We start from the raw sequence: 24,340 nt of genomic DNA on the forward strand, positions 1-24,340 counted from the left end.
GCTCAGGGTGTGGAGGTGTTTTTTTAATAAGAGATGTCAATATCAGTCAATTTATTAGAAACAGTCATGTGAAGATAAAAGGGGCAAATCCTAACCTCAGTTGGGCTCCTGGATCCTAACAGAACCAGGTTTGAAAGAAGAAAGGAATGCAGTGAGGAAAGGAAATGGACAGGGTTAGTGTATGCTAAGTTTGCCATCAAGTGAAAATTTGTTAGGTAGGAGATGAAGCTTGAAGTACATTCAGGTTAATTTAAAATTGAAGTGGGGTAGATGGGAATCACGGCGGGTCTCTTAAATGAGTGGCTAAATCAAAGTAAGGTGTTAAGTGATTTTGGCTATTTAAGACAAATGCGAAGAGGAAGAACCAGTAAGCAGTTAAAGTGGCTTCTAGAGCATTTCCCCCCACATTTGAAATGTGCACTCTCAATTGTATATTTATACAGAAGTGAAATAACATCAATACTGTTAATCTGAGTATTCAGTGTATTATTATTTTAACAAGAAATACGTATGCACCAACATTTTTTAAAAGTTTGATTCACTCTGAGAGGCCTTCAGAGCGCAATGGCTTAGTAGTCCACTTTTGATCAACAGATACCCCAGTGGACACATTTACAAATACATAGTGTAGTTCTAATATTTTCTTCCCTCTTCTTCAAGATTGGAGCATCTCACTTTGAAGACCACAGTCCTAGAAGGCTGTTCAGACAAGTCTAGAATTCAGGGAAGGATGCAAAGGAGACCACGGACTGGAGTAGTGTGGCTTTGGAAATTGACAGTGACAAAAATAGGGTTCACCTGTAAGGGACGCCATAGATAGGGATTTTTTCTAGGCGTATGATGTAGATCATCTCTGTACCAAGAACTTCAGTTTGATGGGCAATTTTTGAGGCTTTGTGTGGCAAGTTTGATGCAAGGTATTACAAAGGCAGCAGTGATGCAAAATAGAGAGGGAGAAGGCGGGTTGTTGGGGAGGAGATGGGACAGACCCATGTTGGCGGCGATGGCCAAGTTGGGAAGAAGTGCGGATTTGGAAAACCGACAAGGTGCGGTCCCTCTATCCCTGCACCGTAGCTGCAGTACCTGATCTACTGCAGTTCCTTCAGGTGCTGTTTACTGGTCCGTTCCTACTGTCTCAGGCTCTTCTTTTTCCTACCATTCCTCTTCACATTCTACCTAAATGATATTCTCCCCTTGTAGGGATTGCGAAGAAATTGCTGCGAAGCAAGGTAAATGGCCTTTGAGCGCCAGGGCGGAGTCTAACTAAGCTTCCCTTCACCGTAGGGGCCCGAGTGTAAGATCAAACGCCCGTGGGTGGGCAGGTGGCCGGCGCCGCCCTCCGCCTGTCAGAGGCCCCCGGGGCTGGTGGCGGGGCTGGTGGCGGTGTGCTGGGGCAGCGGTTTTCCCCGCTGCGAGCCCTTTAAGACGGCGGCGCGGCGGAAGCGCGTGGCAGCACGTGGCCGCACTGGGCGCCCTCGGCGGAGCTGCGTGGCCATGGACGTGGGCGCCGATGAGTTCGAGCAGAGCCTCCCTCTGTTGCAGGAGCTCGTCCTGGGCGCGGACTTCGTGGGTAAGGCGCCGGGATTCCGGGCCTCGTCGCCGCAGCCCCCTGGCCGGCGGGAGGGTGTGGTTCGGGCGGCAGAGGGCGGAGAGGTGAGGCCCGGCTGGGTGGTTGCCAGGCTGCAGGAGTCTCAAACAGGACCCCTCCGAAGGACGGGGTGTGTGCCTTCTCGGGCCTGGGGGGGCATGTTAGGCAGCAGGTACAGCCTTGGCCCCAGTTTGGTCCAGGTGGAACGGGGTGGCCTGGCTTGTCCTTGCTTTGGCTTCCTCTGTTCTCCCTTCTTGACCTCTCCTGGCCTCTTGAGCAGCAAGAAGGTGAGCCAGAACTTTTACCACCAGCAGCGTTTACAGCACAAAGAGCCTTGCGATGGCCTGCGCCTGGGGACTCTTGTCTTTCTTGCCTCCCCTGCAGGTCTAGACATAGAGTTCACTGGCCTTCGTTCTAACCCGTCCGGGCCCCAGCAGATCAGGTAAAGCTAAAACTGCCTTAGAGCTGAGCTGGAGAGGTTGTCGGCCGCGCGCTCCTGGACGACACCCTGGCCGGCCAGCATTGTTTCCCGACAGGCACCCTGTTGGCATTGGGCGGGCAGGACAGCATTTTGTGTGGGGTTTGGGGACCTGGCCCTTGTCCACGAAACGCTGGTTCTCTAGTTGTAACAAGGAAAGTGCTGCGCCTGGTTGAGACGTGCTGATCCAGCATGGAGGCTGTGCTGCCTTGCTGGCCTCTGCGCTGAGATGCCTGTTTTTTCACAGTCTGTTTGACTTGCCATCAGAGTGGTATCTCAAGACCCGTCAGAGTGTTCAGCAGTTCACCGTCTGTCAGATTGGTGAGTCTAATCTTCCGCTGTTTCTTATAAGTTACTGAAATAGAGACTTTCTTCCTTTTTTTTTTTTTTTTGCCGTGCCCGGGCCTCTCACCGCTGCGGCCTCTCCCGCCGCGGAGCACGGGCCCCAGATGCACAGGCCCAGCGGCCACGGCTCACGGGCCCAGCCGCTCCGCAGCACGTGGGATTCTCCCGGACCAGGGCACGAACCCGCACCCCCTGAGGTGGACCCCCAACCACTGCGCCACCAGGGAAGCCCTCTTCCTTTTTTAAAATTGTCTTTGTGTTTCCTACTGGGAAAACAGTTTTGGCGCCTTTGTGAGATACTGGCTATCGTTTTGCGTGCTCATTTGGTTTTTGGCCATGTCATGCCTGCGAGACCTAACACTTCAGAATAAGCAGAAACGTGATCTCCATGCCTAAATCAACATTAAGGATCTTGTACCATCTTTCAGGGAAAAATTTGTATGTTTTCTTTAAAGAAAAATCATATACAAGATCATACTATAAACATGTTGTTCTGCATCGTTTTTTTTCTTCCCCACGACTGGGGTTTAGAGATCTTTCTATATCAGCTTATACAGATTTCCTGTTCGTTTTTTTTTTTTTTTTTGCGGTATGCGGGCCTCTCACTGTTGTGGCCTCTCCCGTTGCGAGCACAGGCTCCGGACGCTCAGGCTCAGCAGCCATGGCTCACGGGCCCAGCCGCTCCGCGGCATGTGGGATCTTCCCGGACCGGGGCATGAACCCATGTCCCCTGCATCGGCAGGCGGACTCTCAACCACTGCGCCACCAGAGAAGCCCTCCTGTTCGTTTCTAACGGATGCATAGCACTCCAAACTGAATGTATCTGTTGGCTCCCTCTCCTAATGATGAGTACTTTAGTTACCATTTGTATGTGATGAAACAGGGCTGCATTGACTGTCTTAGTGTTTATATGTTACTGTGTATTTGTGAATGTATGTGTTTGGTATACTTGTAGCAGTGGAGTATGTGCATTAAAGTATTGATTTGTTGTCTAACTATTGCTCTTCCTACCAACCATCTGAGAAGTTTACAGAGACTTACACTAACAGGGAATGTGTCTGTTTCCCTCACTCACACTGAGTATTACCAGTCTTAATTTTTTGCCCACCTGGTAGAGGAAAAATGATCTAAAATTACCGTTCTGATTTACATTTTTAATACAGGATCAACAAACTGTTTCTGTAAAGGGCTAAACTAAATATTTTAGGTTTTGCAGGCCATACTGTCTCTGTTACAACTACTCAGTGCTGCCCTTGTTAATGAGAAATCAGCTGTAGTTAATACACAAATGAATGAGCATAGCTGTATTTCAATAAAACTTTATTTAAAAAACAGGTCATGAGACATTTTACTGATTCTTTTCCTGTGAATGATGGTGAACACCCGTGTGTGTGTGTGTGTGTGTGTGTGTGTGTGTGTGTGTGTATGTGTATGTGTGTGTTTTGCTCTGTGTCCTTGTCCTTTGCTATTATTCTGTTGTGATTGTTTTTCTTAATTGTGAGACCTCTTTGAAAGTATGGGAAACAGCACTTAGATGCGTTTGTTTTGGTTTTCCCCACTTCAAAGTGTTTTTCACTTTGTGTGTGGTCTTTTTAGCGGTACAGACATTCTAAAGCAATTAAATGTATACATCTTCATAGATCTTAGTGTTTTCTCTTTTTTTTCTTTTATTATCCCTTTTTTCTCTTTTTTTTCCTTAGTGTTTCCTCTTACTGGTTTTAAAACCATAGAAGTGTCATTTTAACATTCTGTGTTTGAACAGCCATTCACGATTATATTTCAGTAATCTCCGTGTGAATGACAATTTGACAGTTCTCATGTTTTGACTCTTCTCTTCATTTCTTTCTTTTTTAGAAGTTATCCTAAAGCTCGTACAATAACTTTGGGTACAAAGTACTGTTCAGAAGTTTTTCTGTAGTTAACTTCTGGTAGCTTTTCTTTTGGTATTCATTCTCTCTACCATCATTCTTCTAGGATTGTCTATGTTTTCCAGTATTGAAGGCGAGTCAAACAAGTATGTATAAAGACCTTTGGCAAAACACATGGCTCTTGCCCACTTACCTTCTCCACCTGCTCCCCCTTCAAATTCTGCGTCAGGCTCTGAAGCGCTTTGGCCCCGGGTGCTCTGTATACCCTCTGGCTTCTGTGCCCGCCACCCCCCTCCCCTGCCGATGCCCGCTGGTCCTTCAGGTCGCTCAAAGCAGCACCATCTCTGGGGGCCTTTCCCAGCACCCCTGTACCTTTGGTGCTCCTTTCCCCATTTCCTTGTCTCCTGTGTGTGCCTTCAGGATTGCAATTAACAGTGTTATAATGAAGGTGATGTACCTCCCAGGCGGCAGCAGTCAGAAAGGATGCTGAATGGCAGCCCCACTGTCTCAAATAGGGCGTCAGACTTTGTTCCCCAGGGGCAGGATCTCTGCCTTTTTTCATTGGCCACCCCCATGCCAGTCACAGTGCTTGAGATATAGCTGACATTCAAGTACAGTGGACCCTTGAACAACACGGGGTTTGAGCTGCATGGGTCCACTTATACTCAGATTTTTTTCACTAAAATGACGGTACCCATGTGTAGACACAGGGCAGGCTGTAAATTATACACGGATTTTGACTGCATGAACGGTGGGCGCCCCTAACCGCCGTGTTGTTCAGGGGTCAACTGTACTTCTCAAGTGGAGGGAAGAGCCCACTCCGAAGCCTGTGGTGTGAGCCAGAATTCTAAAACTGGTTTTCGTCTTTTTCTCCTTATGTGTATTTTTTTTCTAGGTATGAAGCCCATTCGTGTAACTTCTTTCTCTTCCCTACAACGTTTGGGATTTTGGATTCAGAGTTCTCTTTCCAGGCTTCTAGTGTTCAGTTTTTGAATGAGCATGGCTTCGATTATAACAAGGTACAGCACTGGAGGAGGGGACCAGGAAGGGTTGAAAGGCTATCTAGCCCACCTGGTCTGAACCCATTTCCTGTCCCCTTTCTGACTTGTCCTCAAAACGCGGACAAGGAAGGTTTCTTTCCACTCTGCTGCCAGCACAGAGGATGCCTCTGACTAGTTTCCTTGTCTGTTCCTTTCTTCAGTTTCTCAAGAATGGAATCCCATATATGAACGAAGAACAGGAGAAGAAAATTAAACACAGCATCCTGACTGGGAACTGGAGAGTTCGCAGGTAAGGCCTGCTTCTCCGGGTGCTTTGTGGGTTTCTTTGCTGCTGGTGTTTTTCTGGCTTTCCTGTGCGTAGACGTGCTGTCTCCAGGACAGGCTGACCTCACACCATCACCTTTAGCTGGCATAGCTTCCTGGACTCACGCTCAGCCAAACGCAACAGCCTGAAGTGCTGGTGATACGGTTCTCAGGCCTGAGATAAGAAATCTCTCGCTGTGTCGCGTGTGATTTTAGTGTTTAACAATGAAGGGGAGAAAGAACTGACTGTTAATTTGGTACTCAAAGAGGCAGGCACCCCATTCCAGGGCTGGAGGGGAAGATGGCTCTGTTGGCCTCCCTGTGAGATGTTATGTTGGCCTCCCACGTGATCTTAGGGATTTTTCAAGGTAAATCACAGGTAGCCTTGACCAGGTAGTCACATGCCTTGGCTTGGGCACGTTGCCCCACGTGCCTGACGCTGCTGTGTTCCCCAGGGCAGGATCTCTGCCTTTTTTCTTTGGCCTCCAGTGCCTCTTGTTGTACTTGAAACCCAGTTGTACTGTAGGGCTGGGGCCAGGCCTGCACAGCCGCGTGGTGTGCTAGAAGGGGCAGGCCGCCCGGGCCCACACAGGCCCTGCTGTCCGCTAGCTTTCTGGTTTTGAACCAGTCCTCTAAGCTCTTTGAGCTTGAGACTCTTTGCCTGTCTCAAGAAGGGGTTAAATTAGACAGCTTTTAGTTCTGGAATGTTACGATTATCTGGTCCAGATAATTATGTAATGCGGGAATTTTTTTTTTTAATGTCTGTTTGTGGTTTTATATAAAAATACCTTTTGGAAGGGAAAAACAAATTGAATTTTTAATCTTCTGTTATCTTCAAGTGTTGGAGAAAAGTCTTTCCTTTTCTCAACATAACATCATGTCCTTATATTTCTAACGCAGGAGAAGGTGTACTTACCAAAGTTGCTGTCTTTTCCATGCTTCAGCAGATGGTGATTTTTCACCTCTGAGAGCAGAATTGAGAAGATAGGGCTGATGGTGTTGTTCAGTGTGGGCTGCATCCCAGCGTCCTCCTGCCCATAGGCCCGTCCGAGGGAGGGGCAGAAGGGCTCCTGAGGACAGACCAGAGGGTAGAGGCCAAGTGATTGGCTTCCTGTTGCAAAACAAGACTCAGAAAAGAAGTGGTCTCTTTGGGGTCTTCTTGCCGAGATCACAGTGTTAAAGCAGGAGCCTTCAGAAGCCTCTCCCCCGTTAGCGCTGTCTCGTGGTTCTGTGGTCTTCCCCAGCATTCCCGCTTCACTGTGCCCGTTTTCAGTTCTCTGGATAAAGACCAAATCAAGGTGGTGATTGACGAGGTGACGCGCTGGCTGGACCTGGCAGAGGAAGGCGACTGGATGACCCTCCCTGGTATCACCGGTAGGCAGGAGGTGGCTCCCCGGCCTGGGAGCTGCGGAACCGGCCGCTGTCACGTGCTGGAGGGTGGGGGAGCATCCCTTGTCCCCTGGTGGATCCAGGGCGGCAGCTCAGCAGACACACGGTCCTTGTGGTTAGATAGAGCCCTGACCTCAATTCGGAGGTTGAAGGGTTTTCAACCGATTCTGAATTTTAAGGTTGAGGGAGTGAAGTTCCATTCAGAGCCATCCTTCTTATCCAATCCTTGGTGCCCTGTGGACTCTTGCTTTACTGTTGTTAATCTCTGAATTTCTCTGAATTTCCCCCAACGGGACAATGTGGGATCACAATGAACCTGCCCTAGAATAGCGGTTCTCAGCCCTGGTCGGTGGACCCCAGGGGTCTCTGAGACCCTTTGCAAGGGGTTCACAAGGTCATAACTCTTGTCAGAATATCACTCGGCTATCGCTTGCCATTACCACTGTGCCGTTTGCACTGATGGTCCTGCAGCAGCGGTGGGCAGAGCGGCTGGCGCCCCAGCACAGGCGAAGGGAGGCGCGTCCGACCACGCTGGTAGTCGTATTCTTTGTTACTGCTTCCAGTTTTTAAAAATTCCAGTTTTACTTGGAATTCAGTGAAATAATTCTTTTTAGTGAAATAATAATTATTAATTTTATTAAATCTCAACATTTGATTGCTCATCTTTTAAAATATTCTGTGTATCAAAATAAGTACAGAAAAAATAAATGTTCATGAAACATTGCTGCTGCTACCGAAGTACAGTGGTTGTCTTGAGCAAAAGCACTTGTGCAGGTTTTTGTGTTGAGAGCTGAATTAGCTCCCTTTTATTTACTTATTTATTTAAAGGTATATATATGTGTGTGTGTGTGTATTTGTGTATATATATATATATATAAATATGTATATGTATATATAAATATATATATATTTTTTTTTTCTTTTTTTTGGGCCATGCCGCATGGCTTGTGGGATCTTAGTTCCCCGACCAGGGATTGAACGCCAGGCCCTCCCTCGCCAGTGAAAACGCTGAGTCCCATTGAACTGCCAGGGAATTCCCTTAAGGAATATAATTTTTACTTGAAGGAACTGACTGGTTGTTTCAATGTGGGTATTTTCAATCACTTTCTCAAGTGAAAAAAGTAAGCCTTGTCTTCAGGGAGACTCACTCACAGTATTTGCTAGAGATGAAATTTGAGCTTTCAATAAAAGACTGGAATTTTGGAAAGCTTGCATCTGTCACCATAAGCTTGACAACTTTATGAGACCTTTCTAATGAGCTCAGTGGCCATACATACAAGTGCCTTTTGATGGTATTGTATGATATGTGAACACTTGGACGATGTGTATAACTCAGGAAACCAGCGCTCTCCAAATAATCACCACATGATGTTACAAAATCATGGGCAAAAGTGTAATGGGTTTATTATTTTTAAAACTTGGCGATTTTGAATTTCATGTATAGTTTTAATTTCTAACATGATGAATATCAAGACCCGTACCCCCCCACACACAAAGACTCTTTGGGGTCCTCAATTTAAGAGTGGCCCCGAGATCAGAAACTTCAAGAAAGCTGCCCTAGATCGTGCCGTGCCATCCCTGTCGCTTGGCCTTGTGGGCTTGCGCATACCTAAGAGCTGTCTTTCCACTTGATCCGTCCATCTCTCAGCCGCTTTTCCTCTCGGGCTTCTCTTGAGGGGAGGGTGGACTGCCGTTCCAGGGTCTGCAGTGGTTCTGTGCAAGTCTTGTTTCCTTGCTGCAGGCTTCCAGGCCTTCGAGGTCCAGCTTGTGCTGAGGAAGGCCCTCCCCGACATCTGGACGGTGATGAGAGGCCAGGGGGTGAGTTCCCACCTGGAGGGGGGCAGCCTCGGTGGCTCTATCATTTCTCTCTCGTTTGGCCAAATCTGGCCTCTGTGAAAGGCTTCTTCTCCCCCCCTCCCTCTCCTCCCTTTTGAGATGAAGGACCACTTTTTTGGCCCCATTCCCAGGAACCCAGGATACGGGGACCTTGTCTCTACTTCTCCTTTCAGGTGACAGTGAAGAAAGTGAGTAAACGGCATCGCTGGTATCTTGAGAACACCTCTTGCGATCGAGAAAGCTGTTGGCAGGAGAAGATTCTTCTCTCTGCGAGGGGTTTTTCTGTGTTTTTCCAGATGCTGGTGAAAGCCCAGAAGGTAGGGAAAAAATATCTCTTTCCTTGGTCTTTAGCAGTCTTTTGTAATTTTGGCTGTAGGTACTAATGGGTCCTTCAACTAAAGGGTCCTTCAACTAAAAGGGTCCTTCAATGGGTCCTTAAGATTCCTTAAGATAAGTGACTTCCTTTTTGTTAACCGGCTTTATGGATCTAACCTTGCTTTCACAAAATCATGACAGATTAATTTGGGGAAAGACTGTCCCTATGAAATATTACTAGTTCTTTGCTCCTTTCAGACACATGGGCATTTCAGTACTAATTGACCTAAAACTACTTGGGGACTGCACATGTCTCCTTCACAGCTTAGATTCCCAGTGCAGCCCAGGCCTCGAGTCCCTCTGACTCGCTGCTTTGCTTTTCTGGCCTTTAAGCAGTCAGGCTACCTTTCATGGGAGTGGAATGCAGGTGGGGATGGGATTACCATGTCGTCAGAATGCAGCGGGTTCTAAAGCTACACCCTTTGCCGGAGACAGCAGTTAGTCTATGGCGTCTGTTTTATTTTTAAAATTTCATTTCTCTCACCTGTCGATTTCCTCCAAGTAGCCCTTAGTGGGACATAATATGATGATGGATCTGCTGCATCTCCATGAGAAGTTCTTCAGACCTCTCCCAGGTAGGGACAGACCATCCTTCTCCTTCCTCTGATCTTAGCTTGCCATCTGGCAAGGGGATTGGCCCAGAATCGTGCCCCTGAGGGAGCCCCTACACACACAGCCATCCCCAGGGCCTCACAGGTTTCTGGAGAGGTCGTGTACATCTGTGCCTGTTACCATTTTCCTGGAGCTGGGGGACTTTCTCCAGGAGAAAAACTTACGTTTGAATTGATACTCTTACCCTCTGTTACGGAAGTTGTTCGGTCTTATTGCATAAGACTTAGCAAAATCAGAGACGGGCAGGGGACGTGTAGTCACAGCTATAATCCTGACACTTTTTGCTTTTCCCTCTGTTGTGGCTTTTTACATATTGACCACACTGCGTATATGATTTTGATTTTGGCTTTTCTTCACTTGCCAAAAGCATTTATTTATGTCATTAACCTAAAATCATTTAATGGCCACGTGGTACTGACTTATGCCTGTCCCAGTCTTTTCCATGACTGATGCCATTGGACACACAGAAGTGTGACACAGCAGTTAAAAGCACGCATTCAGATGTCATGTTGAGGCCTCATCCCACCATTGTTATGTGCGATCTCAAGCAAGTTACTTAAACGTGCCTGTTCTGTTTCCATGTCTGTAAAACGGGGGAAATGATATCAACAGTATGGATATCAGAGTTGTTTGGGGATTAAATGAACTAACGATGTACTGAGAACACCAGTGTAGATTGAAAGGGGTGAGAAGGTTCTAGGAGAGAGTTCTCGAGGAAATGAATTGATAAAAAAAAAACACCTCAGTTTGAGCATCTTGAGAGAACTTGGGGAGAATTAAGGGTAAGATAATCACTCACCAAAAGACTAAGCAAACAACCAAACAAAAAAATTGCTGGAACAAAAGCTGTGCCAGAAAGGAAGTCATTGGAGGAGACCACCTGGCCCCTTGGTGAGTAATGCACAGGTGCTCTCAATGGTGAGGCGTACGAGGTAGAAGGGGTGATTATTTTCTTACCTCGTGGGAGTCAACAGTTAGTGAGGGCCCCAAACCGGGAAATCACCGAGCAGCGTAAGCATGTTATTTAGAGATGTGGGAATAAACTCCGAAAGAAAAAATGGAAGGTCGTTGCCTTTGGGGACTAGGAAATGGGAGGGCAGTGAGAAGAGGGCTAGCAGAGGGGTTTGGGTTGGTTTGTTTTGCAGACAACTATATGCAGGTATAATTTTGATAAATACGTGAATTAATAGGTAATTTTTATCAAGGCACTTATAATTTTTAACTTACTGGATTTTTCTTTGAACAGTTATTTACAGACTTCACATCTGCCTTTCCAGTCATACCTCGTTCTCCCTTTTCCATTGGCTAGAACTTTGCAAATTGCGTTAACTAATGTTGGCCTGAATTTAGGAAAACCGTTTAGCTTTTGCTGTTACAAATGGTGATGTCAGGTTGGTTTGAGATTCAGAAATCCTTGATGATTAGGAGTAAGGATGTTTTCAATTCCTCTTTTGTTTTATTTGCTTTATTAGCCAGTGTGGGTGACGAGCTAGACTGGAGAATTTCTTCCCATTTTTACCAATGAACTCACTTCTGACTGTCTGGGTCTTTCCCTTCAGAAAGCTATGAAGAATTTAAGGTGAATATCCACAACCTATTTCCTGTTCTCATTGACACCAAAAGTGTGGCCAAGGATATCTGGAAGGTAATAAGTTAAACTGCTCTGGGGAAAGGAAAGCTTCGTTTGTCCCACTAACACTTAGCTTTCTCGTTCTTTTCAAAAGAACGAGAGCGTGCGTTCCTTGAACGTTTCTTTGAACCCTTTTCTCGTATTTTACAACCAGTATTGGTTTTCTTTTTTTTTTTTTTTTTTGCCGTACGCGGGCCTCTCACTGTTGTGGCCTCTCCCGTTGCGGAGCACAGGCTCCAGACGCGCAGGCTCAGCGGCCATGGCTCACGGGCCCAGCCGCTCCGCGGCATGTGGGATCTTCCCGGACCGGGGCACGAACCCGTGTCTCCTGCATCGGCAGGCGGACTCTCAACCACTGCGCCACCAGGGAAGCCCTGGTTTTCTTTTTTTATTCTGCCACCTCTGAGTGATGCTAGCTTATGTGTGATTTTTTTTTTTCTTTCCTTCATTCAAGTTCTCACGTTTTGACTTCCTGGTGTGTAGTTCACGGGCTTATTTAGATAGCACAGCAGAACAACTTGTTCTAGAGCTTGGTGTGTACACAGTGAGTGTTTGCAACGTGCTTAAAGAGCATCAGGGTTGGGGGCAGGGATCCCACTTGAGAAATTTTATCTTTACTGAGCGTTAGGGCCGTGGGATTTCAACCCAGACACATTAGAATCACCTGGGAGGGTAAACGCTGACACCCAGACCCCACCTTCAGCTTCTCTGGTGTAGAGGGGCCGGGAGTGGCATTTCTGCAGCTGCCGGGTGACTTCTGTTCTGCAGCTGAGGTGGTGTGGAGGACGGAAGCACCCAACTGGCTTAGAAGTTAAAACTGAGGAACCAAGCAAGGGGAGGCACATCAGTGTTGTAGATAAAGCTTTAAGCTGATCAGAATGAACTGTTCGGTAAGGAAACCACAAAAACGGCACTGGGCTACTTGGTACATCTTTGCCCAGAGACACACGTATTAGTCGTACCTCACATATTTCTAGCTGACGGTGTTCTGTGACGCTGCCCATCTCCACAGAACGGAGTTCTAGGGCGAAGCGGGAAGGACGCGGGGGCTGATCTGAGGCAACTAGTGCAAATCAGTCTCCACTGCACGTGAGATGAGGTGAACTCTAGGCCTTGGGGACCTGGCAGTCCCTTAGAGTACCTAGTGCCCTCCGTAATGTGTCCTTGGCCGCGGTCTTGTGCCTTGGAGTCCTGTGTTTCTCAAACCCCTAAAACACTTGTCTTTGAAGGAAGTTGCTGTGTTGTGTTTGTGGCAGTTTTCTTAGGCTGGGTTGCCGGGTCCCTTATAGAAAACCCAAGGACACTAGGTACCCTGACATCCGAATTAAGGAATAAATATAGGTGTATGTAAAGAGAGGAGTTTATAGGAGTTTGCATTTTCCAGGTCATTTTAATGGCCATGTGGTAATTCCTGAAGCAGATAGTAAACATAACCACAAATGTCTTACTCTCCCTAATTTGTTTTCCAAATTATAGGAACTGAATTTCCCAAGGGTTTCAAGTCTTTTAGAAGTTTATGAAGTCCTAAACAGGTAAGAAAGCTGTTTTTCGGAGCTGCTTATAGATCAGGGGTTCTCACTTGGGGCGATTTTGCTCCCCAGGGCACATTTGGCAACAGTGAGATGTTTTTGGTCGTTAGAGTTCAGGGGTACCTAGTGAGTAGAGGCCAGGATGCACAGGACAGCCCCCAACCCAAAGAATTCTCCAGCCCCAAATGTTACTGGTGCTGAGATTGCGAAACCCCCTTCTGGAGGGGAAGGGGCCTGGTCAGATACCTACAGCTGTTTAATTATGTGGTGTTTTCTGTTGGCCAGGGTTTTATTTTTCCTGTGATCTGTTTGATTATTGGAGTGATTAGCTCCATGGGAACAGATTTTGTTCTTCTTTTGGACCTTGATGTTCCTCTCAGGCCTACAGCAGTGCGAGGCATAGTAGGTGCACATTAAACACTGGAGTGAGTACCGGGTGAGTTCCTGCCCTTCCTACAGGAACAGCGACCCTGTCTTCCCTCATGTCCCAGCCACGCTGCGGGCACGTGCTGGCAGGAGTGTGTTGCCTGGAAGGCCTGGAGTGGATGGGGGCTTCTCTGCCCACTCCTTTGTCCCCAACTTGGGGGACCAGCAAACCAGAGCGGGGAGAGGGTGGCGTCGGGAGCAGTTGAAGGTGAGACCTTTTTGGAAAGAAGCTGTGTCTCTGTGGCTCACTGTCATCCGGCCACTGGCACGGGGGCCCCTGAAGATGCCTGTCCGGAGCCGCACTGGCCTCTTGAGTCTCCCATAGATGCTCTTTTCGGCTCATGGCATCAGTGATTTCCGACGTGATCGTCTCCTCTGGCCCCTTAGGCTTCATCTCTTCCTTTCTCACACGGCCCTCCTGGCCTTTATTTCTAAGAAAACAAGAGGCTAGAGGCGGGAGTGTCTCAGCCCCCTGCAGACACTTGCGCGGTGTTAACCTCTTCGCCACTCTCTCCCGTCAGCCCGCACACGGGAACGCCTGCTGTGTATGGGGCCAAGGCACGAAGGGCTGCCCTCCCAGGGCCTGTCCGTCCTCCTGGCCCTGCACCTTCCCTCCGCTCAGCAGCCCCCCTGCCCTTCGTGCCCCCCTGACCCCCGCCGTGTCCTCAGCCTCTCCCTCAGCATCAGCATCTTTCTTCTAACTCAGAAAACGTGAAGCTCCCCTCGGTCTCCCCTCTTGCCACCACTGTCCTTGTTCTGTCTACAACAGGCCTCTTCAGAGGCCTCGCCTTCTCCTGGGCCCACTGAGGTCAGGTTGCCTCCCCTCCACGGAACTCGGTCTGGGTATCGGGGCCCAGCTGATGGGAAGATGCGCATAGGCGTTTGGAACAGGGCGTGGCAGGCGCTCGTGCTCAGTGTTAACTTCTGTCTGGCGTCTGACACCCTGGGCCCCTTGGCCCCCTTCCCTGCCGTTGCGCCCTCTCCCGGCTTCCTCTTATTTTCTGGTGAGTGTTTTAATCTCTTCCTCTCAGGCTCTCGTTCTTCCACTCGGTCCCTTACATCTTTCCAGGGTCCCCACTGTCCTCTTCTTCCTCGTTACCGTGCCCCTGGGTGACCGAATCCACCCCCCCAGCCTCGGCGACCACCACGTCTGTGCCACCGCGGCTCCAGACTCCTCGCGTCCTGACCACCTTCTGGTTGTTCCTGCACCACGTGGCCGCAGGCACCTTCTGCTTGGCCCGTCTCTCTGCCCGTCAAACCCGCTCCCGTGTCTGGAGCAACTTCTGCCACATCCCGACGGCGCCAGGCGCTGTGCCGGTGGCTCGTGTGCAGGTGTGAGAGAGAATCTTGTTTTCAGTCCGCAGGCCCTGCATCGAGACTTGCTGGGTGTAAATCCCAGCTTTGCCTCTCACGAGCTTCGTGAGTCACCTTGAGAGCAGGCCCCCAGAGCGATGGCCGCCTCGCGGCTTAGGAGCACGTGAGGAAATCAGGGTTCAGAGATATGAAGCATATAGAGAGGTACCGATCGATTCTGTTGGAAAACAGATGAAGGGACGGTTTCCCTGTCGAATGCCAGCCGCGTTCACCCACGTGCCAGAGCTGAGACCTGGAAGGAGACCCAGAGCTGGGCCACCAGCGTCTTCTAGTCAAGGCCTGTTGGTTTTACTCCCTAAACGTCCTGGAAACCGGTTCCTTTTTCTGCATCCCCAGGAGCAGTGCCTTCCCTGAGGCCTTTATTTTTTATTCCAATGGTGGTAGTAGCTCCTCCCCGGTTAGCTTGGTGGCCTGACCTACTTTATCTGCCGGGCTGCCACTTGAGTGGTCTTTTAAAATGTGAACTTGACCATTTTTCTGGTCAGAGCCTTCCTCTGGTTCCTGAAGCCCCCCCGTAACGTTCGAGCTCTTTCCCGGCCCCTGCCCATCACTGCGGGCTTCGCCCTCTCCCTCGCTGTCTCTGCGTGCTCTTCTCTTGGCTTGAAGTGTCTGGCGCTGCCCCATTTCCTCAACCAGGTGAGTCCCTGGGGTTCAGGACTCTCCTGTAGGACCACCGACTTCAGGAAGCCTTCCCTCCCGAAGGCCTGTTCCTCGATAGCCAGGCGTGCACTGCTCACGCCTCGGGCGTCGCATTTCTAGGACGCGCCGAACAGCAAGCTCCCGGGGGCAGAGCCAGCATAGGGTTGATCCTGATGCCCGGGCTGGGGTCCTGCGTCTGGTAAACGCTCAGAATGACGCGGTTGGAGCCTCTGGCTCTGCCGTTCTTTCATCTGTCCCGTTGCCTGGTTACCAAGACCTGTCTGCCCATGCCTGGATCCGTGTTTTGTTTTGTTTGTCTGTCTTATTTTATATTAGAGCTGTGTTTCGTTGTGATTTTCAAGGAGTCCCAGTACTGAGGACATTTTTATTTGTTAAGAGGATGAGGGGAGAACGAGAAAGGATTGTCAGCGAACGTTTTCTATCGATCTTTCTTCTCTAATAGTGACTTGAATCCCACCAAGAATTCTGGGCCAGTGATTATTCACGCAAGCAAATGTGAAAAATACGGTACGTATGTTTGCCTGAGCTGTGCTCCTCTGAGGTTGGCACGGCTTTGAGGTGCTGGAGCTCAAGCCGGGTCTCCGCGTGGCAGGTGTGGGAGGGCCGGGTGGGGCTTTTCCCGTGCCGTGTCCATATTATAACCGCCCGATCGAAAGGAGCCGTCCCAGAAGGCGTCGGAGGTCGCGGGGGCGTCCGTCTGTCAGGAAGCCCTGTGCTTCCACCTCCCGTGGGCGCTCTTGCTGCCGTGGGGAGGTCCTAGGTCACAGTGGGGTGTGGCTGAGAGAAGGGTGCGTGGTCTCTGCAGGAACAACCGCTAGTTGGCTGTGTGTGCACAGCCGACGTGGGTGTGGAACTGGGGCGGGGTTGGGGGAGAGTCCTTTCCTGGGCTGTGTTCTAATCGCTGCTTAACGTCTCTCCTGCTTCTGGGAAAACACTTCAGTTGAGACAAAGTATCCCCATGAAGCAGCATACGATGCCTTCCTGTGCGGATCAGGTGAGAGTTGCTGCCCTTTTAAAGGGAGACCCCTGTCTTATTTTCAGTCATCCCCCCCCCACCGCCTTTACTTCCAGGTGGGTGGCACATGTGGAAATAAGGCCTGAGTTTGCATATTTTGAAAACGCGATCAGATTGCGCCTTGACGTCTGTCACATTTCTAGCTTCTTCTTTTCCAGTTCTTTTGAAAGTGGCCCACTTGCTCCTATGGAGAGCGCACGGGTGAGTGTTCCCTTCATCCTGTGATCTCATCAGTGGTCAGGATTTGTTGAGCCCTCACTGTAAACCAAGACCTCGGGGCTCCCACACTCTCCCGAAGAAGGAGGATGCAAGTGTCATTGTGTAAATGACACATTTATGGAAGCAGCCCTCCTCCATAGGCAGCCTTTCCCAGCCTTCCTCCCACCCTGGGGCTGGTCCTGGCCCCCCTGCCTCTTGTGTCGGCCTGGGGAAAAGTCACTGTCAGGACGCCAAGACAGTGGGTGAGGCTTGGACTCCGCACCCGCCCCAGTGTTCCCGGGGCGGTATGCCTGCTCCGTCTGTTACCCTCCTGTTTCCTCGTGTCTAGTAAACTGCAGTGAGGTGGGAGGGCAAAGCGTATAGGCCAACAAGTGATCCGTCCTCGGGGTTCACACAGTCAGGCTGGGGAGGAGGGCAGTGACTTGGAATAAGGCACACAGGGGAAAGGTTCTTAAAGCCCCAAACTGCAATCTTAAATGCATTTTCTCGGGGCGTCGCCATCCTGGATGCCTGCGGTGCTGGGCTCGTAGGCAACAGCTGCACACGTGAACTGGGCATTCTGTGGCTCCATCCTTGCTGCGTGCATGTGTTAAGTAGGATTTAGGGACTTCCCTGGCGGTCCAGTGGTTGAGACTCTGTGCTTCCAATGCAGGGGGCACGGGTTCGATCCCTGGTTAGGGAACTAAGATCCCACATGCTGTGCAGCACGGCCAAAATCAAGTAACAGAAACAAACAAAAAAAAATCCAACATGAGACACCTCGTGCCATAAATTCAAGGGGGTATTTTTTTAAAAAAAAATAAAAGTAGGATTTAGCAGGCCAGGGGAAGGAGCTGATCAAAACTGTTCTTTGGGACTGACTTAAACATTTTCAAACTCTACCCTGTTAATGTGGGTACTGCCTAATTTGTCTCTTTTGGTAAAGGGTATTATACACAGAAATAGCCTATGACACATTGATGCAAGGCTTATAGCTTCAGTAAGAAACCCCCACCCCGTCTCCTTCTTCCCTGTGCTCTGACTGTGAGGGCAGCTGAGACAGTGGAGCCTATTGGTGCCTTAGTACCTGGACCTTGTGTCCTTAATTTCTTTTTTTTAATTAAAAATTTTTTTTTAAATTAATTATTTATTTTTGGCTGTGTTGGGTCTTCGTTGCTGTGCACGCGCTTTCTTTAGTTGCGGCGAGCGGGGGCTACTCTTCGTTGCGGTGCGCGGGCTTCTCATTGCGGTGGCTTCTCTTGTTGCGGAGCACGGGCTCTAGGTGCACGGGCTCAGTAGTTGTGGCATGCGGACTCAGTAGTTGTGGCTCGTGGGCTCTAGAGCGCAGGCTCAGTAGTTGTGGCGCACGGGCTTAGTTGCTCCGCAGCATGTGGGATCTTCCCGGACCAGGTCTCGAACACGTGTCCCCTGCATTGGCAGGTGGATTCTTAACCACTGCGCCACCAGGGAAGCCCCAATTTCTTTTAATCCTCAAAACCTAGAAACCCTCCTAGGTTTAGAGAAGCTCCGTAAGCAGCCAGGCCTGCCTGGTGCCAAGGGCTGTGCTTTCTCGCGGGCCTGTGCTCAGGTACGTGGTGGTGTCTGGGTGGAGGCGAGGCTGAGTCAGGACGAGGCTGTGGGGCGAGGGACGGCCATTTGCAGTCTCGTCGAGGGGCGATGGAGTGGACCTTCCTCTGCACAGGGGCCTCGCTCATCCCCTGAGCCTGTGGCTGATGTAGGTGAGCCTAGGGGCCTTTACCAGACGGCCACCAACAGGTGGTGACCCCTGGAAGTTCTCCCTTGGCTCGGGCCGTGGTGAGAGCTCGCTGGTCGTGTGGGGGAGGCCCATCAACAGAAGTCCCAGAGCCTGTGAGGGGAGGAGGGGGGGGGGTCTCGGGCAGCACCTTGCCCGTTGTCACCAGAGCCTCAGCTGCGGCCGAGGACGTGGGACACCCCCCGTGGGCCTGAAGGCTTTGGGGTTTTCTGTCCTCGTAGGGTTCTTCCCATCCCCAAGCCCTCCTTCCCGCTGTACCTCGACGTGCTGGCTCCCTATGTGAACCAGGTGAATCTTATCCGAGCCGGGGTCCCCAAGATCGTAAGTAGACTTCATTTTGCTCCCCCCATTCAGAGGCTGGAGGCAGCCTGGGGCTCTGGGGGCTATCAGGGGCTTCTGACGGCCACCAAACGTGGCCAGAGAGGGCGCTCACGCCCCACTAAGCCTGTGACTGTCTCCTGTGTTTTCCCGCCTGAGCCAAGGTGAGCTCGCTCGTTCCTTCCTCCTCTCCTCTCCTCCCCACTGCTCGCAGGGCCTGTCCTAGTTTCTCTCGCAGGATTTTCCAGCTGGGTAGGTAGTCAGTCAGTAGGAACTGTGGAAAATCTGTTCTCCTCCCTGTCTTCTAGAATTTTTCGGGTCCAGATTACCCCAGTATCCGCCCTCCCATCCTCATTGTCACCGTCAGGAGGTGGCCCGGGGTCAGCGAGCAGCAAGTCTACCGCGAGTTTCAGAACCTCTGCAAGTTTGACGTCAGGAGACTGGTGGGGAGCCACTTCCTGCTTCTGACCAATAAGTTTAAGGAGTAGGTGCCTCGGCTCTCAGCCCCCGCCCTCCAACCGCAGCCACTCCAGCCGCTCGGAGCAGCTGTGGTGCTTGCGCGCCTGACCGAGCCCTTCTTTCGGCAGCACCCGGAGCATCCTGAAGGAGTACAGGTGCCACCCCACCCTGCAGGTCTCCGTGTACCGCTACTGGAGACACTCCCCAAACGTCAGCTGCCTGTTACAGTAAGTGACCGGGACTGAGGCTGCTTCGGACTTGCCGGTGGTCCCAGCTGGGTGTGAGTCGAGCACAGCTCGCTAGCCGGCGTGCGCTGGGCAAGGGGTCGTTGACCAGCACGCTGGACCAAACGTCGTTCAGTGACGCTCAGCAGACGTTGATCGAGCACGTGCTGTCTTCGGCACTGTCCTAGGTTCCAGGGCTTCATCCGTGGATGAAACAAAACCCCCTGTTCTCGTGGAGCTCGCACTGGAGTGGGGGTAATAAACGAGTGACCTGCACGGTCTGTTAGGTGATGAGTGTTAGAAAGGAGCAGGGTCGGGAAGCGGGAGGGCTGGCCTGGGGGCAGGTTGCTCTTTAAAGGAGAAGATCGGGGCCCTCATAGAAGGCCCAGGGCGGGGGTGGGGGGTGTCGCTGGTGGGGAGTGAGCCAGGCACGGCGACGCGGGGCGGGGGACGGTGTCCAGGCAGAGGAGGCAGCGGGGAGGGGCCCTCTTGGGGGCGCGGTGCTCCTGGCGTGTGGAGGGGCAGTGACAAAGCTACCAGACGAAACAAGGAGCAGCAGGCAAGGCTACGGAAGCCGGCGGGTTGCGGCCAGCAGAGGGCGCGGCTGAGGGCTGCGGGAGAAGCTGGGTCGGCCGCCGGAGGTTCCGTGGCGCAGGGCTCTGCGTGGAGACGTTGGGGGACACAGGGCAGGGGGACGTCAGGAAGCCAGGTCACCTGGTCACACTGTGCGGCTGCGGCTTGGACCGCCTGGTGGCAGGTCGGGGGAGTCGGGGGTGCTGAAGGTGGGATCAGACAGACGGGAGCAGGGTCAAGTTTAAACCCAGGGTTTTGGTCTGAGCAACTGGGAAGACAGAGCTGCTGTTAAATGAGCTTGAAGGATTTTGGTTTCCTGTTAGGAGCCAGACCCGTCGAAAACCACATCGTTGAAGAAGAAAGCTTGGCTGCTAGGCAGTCTTCTCCCCCTCAACCTCCAACATAAATCACTGGGGAAGGTGCCCTCTGTGTCCCAGAGCCATTCTAGCCTCGAGAGGATGTTGGCGCCGGGAGAGGGATGGAAAGGAAATAACACCCGGGCGAACGTAGCCGGGAAGGAAGAGGGGCCAGCCTGCGCTGGTGCTCTCACACCTGCTGGGCGCACGCGGGGCCTCCCGAGCCATCCAGGCCGCTGACCGGTGTCATTGTCTTGCAGGGTCTGTGGCGTAGTCACCACCTGGGCCTTTATCGCGTTTCTCCTGGGAGGAGCTCGCCCCTGAGCGCAGCAAGGCCGCCTGCAGTCCCGTCCCATCTCCGCGCGATCCCGGGGCTGCCGTCCTGGCTTCTGTTTGTTCAAATCACATACTACTTGCATATGGATCTGCGCGGTCCTTACGAGGAGTTTTGTTATGTGTTGAATGTGAAATTCTGTAAATATTATCAATGATAAATCCTTTGTATGTGGCCAAAACTTTTCTTTCTATAAATGACTGGGGAGAAGCCACACCTCTGGGAATTTGAGCTAATGTTCCAGAGTGTCTTCTGAACGGACAACTGGGACGATAGGAGCTGGACACCAGGTGGGCAGAAGACTCCGTTATTGCTGAGAGAGAAAGCAATAGCTGATAGGCAGGGGTTTAGGCCTGAGAAACGGCCGAAGCTCTAGTAAAGGGAAAAATAAAACCAGGTGTCATGGGCGCCGGTGTTGGTCCATGTTTTGGGTAACTGCCATAAACCATGAAGCAGCTCACCTTAGAAACAAAGTGGCTTGTACCACGGGTGTGAACCCTGAGCTCGAGGTAGAATCGGATGGTTTTCTTTCCTGGGCAGTGCGGGCACTTCACTCGGCTTCGTCAGGAGCTCTTCTCTGTGAGGGGTTGAACTTGGCTGGGCTGTGTTCAGCCTTGAACTTAAGGATTCAGCAAAGCCTTCTCAAATTCCTTGTGGAAGAAGTTTTTTCTGTATAAAACAGAAGTGTTAGTACTGGCAGCCACCCAGAAGGAGAGTTTGGGAGCCACCCCAGAAGTCACACGCCTGTCCCGGGGTGTGAGTGACACGGCGACCGATGGGCTGCTGTCCCTGCGATGCTCGGGGCAGCTCTTGTGGTCAGACCAATGAAACCCTGCTCTCGGTGAGGGGAGGGAGGTCTTACCCGTTTGTCCAAACAGCCTCCTAGTGGGATTGTTGTTTTGTCTGTCTTCCCATTGGATGTTCCTTTGTGCACGCTAAGGAAAAGTTTTTTTTTTGGGGGGGAGGCTTTTTTGTGGGCTTTTGGGGCCCCATCTCATGGATGTGAGCCCTGCATTAAGTAAGCAAACCTGAAAAGTGAAAACGGGCTTCTCAGCTGAGCGTATACAGTGACCATTTTGACTTCCCGGGGTTGGGGCAGGGCCTGAGCACTGAGCTGTCTTCGTTCTGGGGCGAGAGACCCTATAGTAATTTTATCAGACATTATTCATTTATTCATTAAACTCTTAAACTGTTCATAGGTTGTTCTCGAGTCCCTGCTATGTGCACGCTCAGCGGGGCCTCCGTGCTGTTGGTAGCATCCTGCCGTCCACCCACAGGGACTCTGGCTGACCGCACCGTCCACTGTCCCTCCCCGAGGAGGCGGGTGGGGGTGACATCTGAGCTGCTGAAAGCCCATGACTGGGATCGGATTCTGTCTACTGACTTCCCCTGAGGTTCCCCGCATGGTCGGAGGTGCTGAGTAGCAGAGCGCCCATCTCGTACCAGCTCCCACCCCGTGGGCCCGGGTCCCTCACCCTGCTCTCTCCTCATCTCCTCTAGTTCTTCGTGTCGGTGCCTCTCGTGCAGCCCTTTCTCCGTCATTAAATGAAAGAACCAAAGCAAGGAACAGACACCAGCCTCCCGTCCTCCGCTCTGTGCCCCTCTCCCTGCGGCTCTGGCTGTCCCCCCGCCTTCCAGCCACGTTTCCCTTCGCCGCCGAGTTGCTCACAGCCACACAGCTCGGCCCGCCCTCTGCCGTCCGTGGTCCCCACAGCTATTCGGTGCTGAGGGACTGGGTGCTGTCGCGTGTCCTGCTGTGACCGAAGCTTGTGCCCCGGCTGGTGTCTCTCTGGGCCCAGTGCATCCGGGCCGGAGCGGAGCGGAGCTATGTTTCTTCCCTGACGGCCTTGTTTGAGGAAGGTGGTGGCCATCCCTCTGGTCCCCCGCTGTTGGCTCCAGGGCAGGACCGGGGCACTCTTCCCAGACCCTGCCCTGTCTCCACCGGGTGTCCCCCCTTCAGCCTCTCTCTTCCTTGCCATCCCGCCACTGCTGGCCTCATCCGGGCCCCCTTCACACCACCTCCGTCTGGGACAAGCTCAGAGCCTCCTGGGACCCTGCCCACCTCCTTCCTACGGCCTCACATAAGAGGGACATAATAGGGATCTGAGGGCAGATCTGGTCCCCTCCCCTCTCCTGCCCGAAGCCCTTCCGTGGGTTCTGCACCCAAGTCCCGGAGCCCTTGGCCTCCCCAGCTGCTCCACGCCTACCGTCCCTCAGCCCCTTCCCTCCGTGCGGCTCACGGCCCTCGCCCCTCTCGACTCAGTTCAACTGGCGTCTCCTCCAGGTTTTGGAGCTTTGCCGCCCCGATGCCCCGTCAGAGGTTGGGCTCCTTCTGCCCCTATGACGACTCTTAGCACTGTGGGAACGAGTTCGGATTCTTCGGTGCTGCTCGGAGGCACATGGCAAGTGGCACAGGCCTCATCGTTTTGCATAATCCACGTGGCTCTGCCTCAGTGGTACAGAAAAGGGACACGTGGCAGCCCCCAGACTCCGCCCCGGGAGCTTCTACGGTCCTCTGCGTCCTGATCGTATACCAGTGATGTGACTCTAGTCCTTGCTCCCAGAATTTTGAATCTCGTTTGTTTGTAGTTTAAACCGTTTCCCTGAACCGAGGCCTCAGAGACACGTGGGGGGCGCTCCCTGGGCCACGCGTGCTGTCCTCCTGCCGCGCCACCTGTGGGGGTCGGGAGCCTGTTCCATACCCTCCGTGCTTTAATGCCCCACTCGTCCGCCGTGAATATACATGGTGGGTTTAGGCAGGTTCTAAAAACAAGACCGCGTGGCCGACATCTGAAGAACTGGCTCAGCACCGGTTCTTGGACCTTGGCCGGAGCCCCCGGGTGGAGTACAAGTCTGTTGGGCGCCCTCAGCCGCTCCCCCTGCCTCTCCCCCAGCTCCTGCGGCCCCAGTGCCGTGGGAGGACCCCTGGCTCCCTGCGTGGATGGGTACTTTCTATCCAAAGGCTCTTTCTTTTCTCCATGAGAGCAGAGCTATCTGGTATCATATGATGTCTATTTTTTTTTTTTTTTTGCGGTACGCGGGCCTCTCACTATTGTGGCCTCTCCCGCTGCGGAGCACAGGCTCCGGACGCGCAGGCTCAGCGGCCATGGCTCACGGGCCCAGCCGCTCCGCGGCATGTGGGATCTTCCCGGACCGGGGTATGAACCCGTGTCCCCTGCATCGGCAGGTGGACTCTCAACCACTGCGCCACCAGGGAAGCCCATGATGTCTATTTTTATGGCCAGAGAACTGGGGTAATGATTTTCTAAATCCTTAAAACTTTAATAAATAACTTGGACCGTTTCGTGGTGAAGTTTGGGGCAATGGTGGTGGTTGGCCTGCGTCACTAGTAAACAGGCTGGAGGCAGACGTAATCGATGATCTCTGTGCCCTCTTCCATCTAAAGCCTGTGACTGTCCGTGTGCGGGCAAAGCGGTGCATATGCATCACATTCTGTGATCCTGTGAAGACTGAGGAAATACATTAGAATGATATCTGTAGGGGAGATTGGGGGTGATTTTAACGTTCTATCTCATACTTTCCTGTATTCTGAAAATTTTGTAGAACAGCATGTATCCCTTCTAAATGGAAATGTACTTTAAAAAAAGAAAAGAAAAGCAAAGAAGGAGTTCCCTGACAGTCCAGTGGTTAGGATTCGTCGCTGTCACTGCTGGG

General features: G+C 51.6%; 1 protein-coding gene across 2 annotated transcripts; it reads left to right on the top strand.

Annotated features, from left to right (window-relative positions):
- Positions 1–34: 34 nt before the first annotated feature.
- On the top strand, positions 35–21,072 carry PNLDC1 (PARN like ribonuclease domain containing exonuclease 1). 2 transcript variants are annotated; one of them, XM_033867930.2, is made up of 19 exons: positions 35–1,570; positions 1,973–2,030; positions 2,314–2,387; positions 4,386–4,425; positions 5,175–5,298; positions 5,481–5,569; positions 6,857–6,957; positions 8,714–8,790; positions 8,982–9,125; positions 9,689–9,758; positions 11,355–11,440; positions 12,902–12,957; positions 15,857–15,921; positions 16,355–16,408; positions 16,588–16,630; positions 18,623–18,722; positions 19,028–19,203; positions 19,307–19,405; positions 20,592–21,072. In XM_033867930.2, exons 1-19 carry the CDS (start codon positions 1,495–1,497, stop codon positions 20,653–20,655), a joined length of 1,596 nt encoding a protein of 531 aa, XP_033723821.1. In that variant the 5' UTR covers positions 35–1,494; the 3' UTR covers positions 20,656–21,072. The 2 variants fall into 2 exon arrangements, with proteins under 2 accessions (XP_033723821.1, XP_033723820.1); XM_033867929.2 differs by having other exon boundaries at positions 35–2,030.
- The last annotated feature ends 3,268 nt before the right edge of the window (positions 21,073–24,340 follow it).

This window comes from Tursiops truncatus, chromosome 12 (assembly GCF_011762595.2).
Source record: "Tursiops truncatus isolate mTurTru1 chromosome 12, mTurTru1.mat.Y, whole genome shotgun sequence".
In the NCBI taxonomy this organism is placed as follows: domain Eukaryota; kingdom Metazoa; phylum Chordata; class Mammalia; order Artiodactyla; family Delphinidae; genus Tursiops; species Tursiops truncatus.

What these genes read in the sequence shown, in the direction of transcription:
- PNLDC1 (XM_033867929.2), top strand. Translation starts at nt 1,495, where the DNA reads ATGGACGTGGGCGCCGATGAGTTCGAGCAGAGCCTCCCTCTGTTGCAG. An exon ending in TGCCTTCCTGTGCGGATCAG is followed by an intron (nt 16,409 to 16,587) that starts GTGAGAGTTGCT and finishes CTTCTTTTCCAG; the next exon opens with TTCTTTTGAAAGTGGCCCAC. An exon ending in GAGCCGGGGTCCCCAAGATC is followed by an intron (nt 18,723 to 19,027) that starts GTAAGTAGACTT and finishes CCTGTCTTCTAG; the next exon opens with AATTTTTCGGGTCCAGATTA.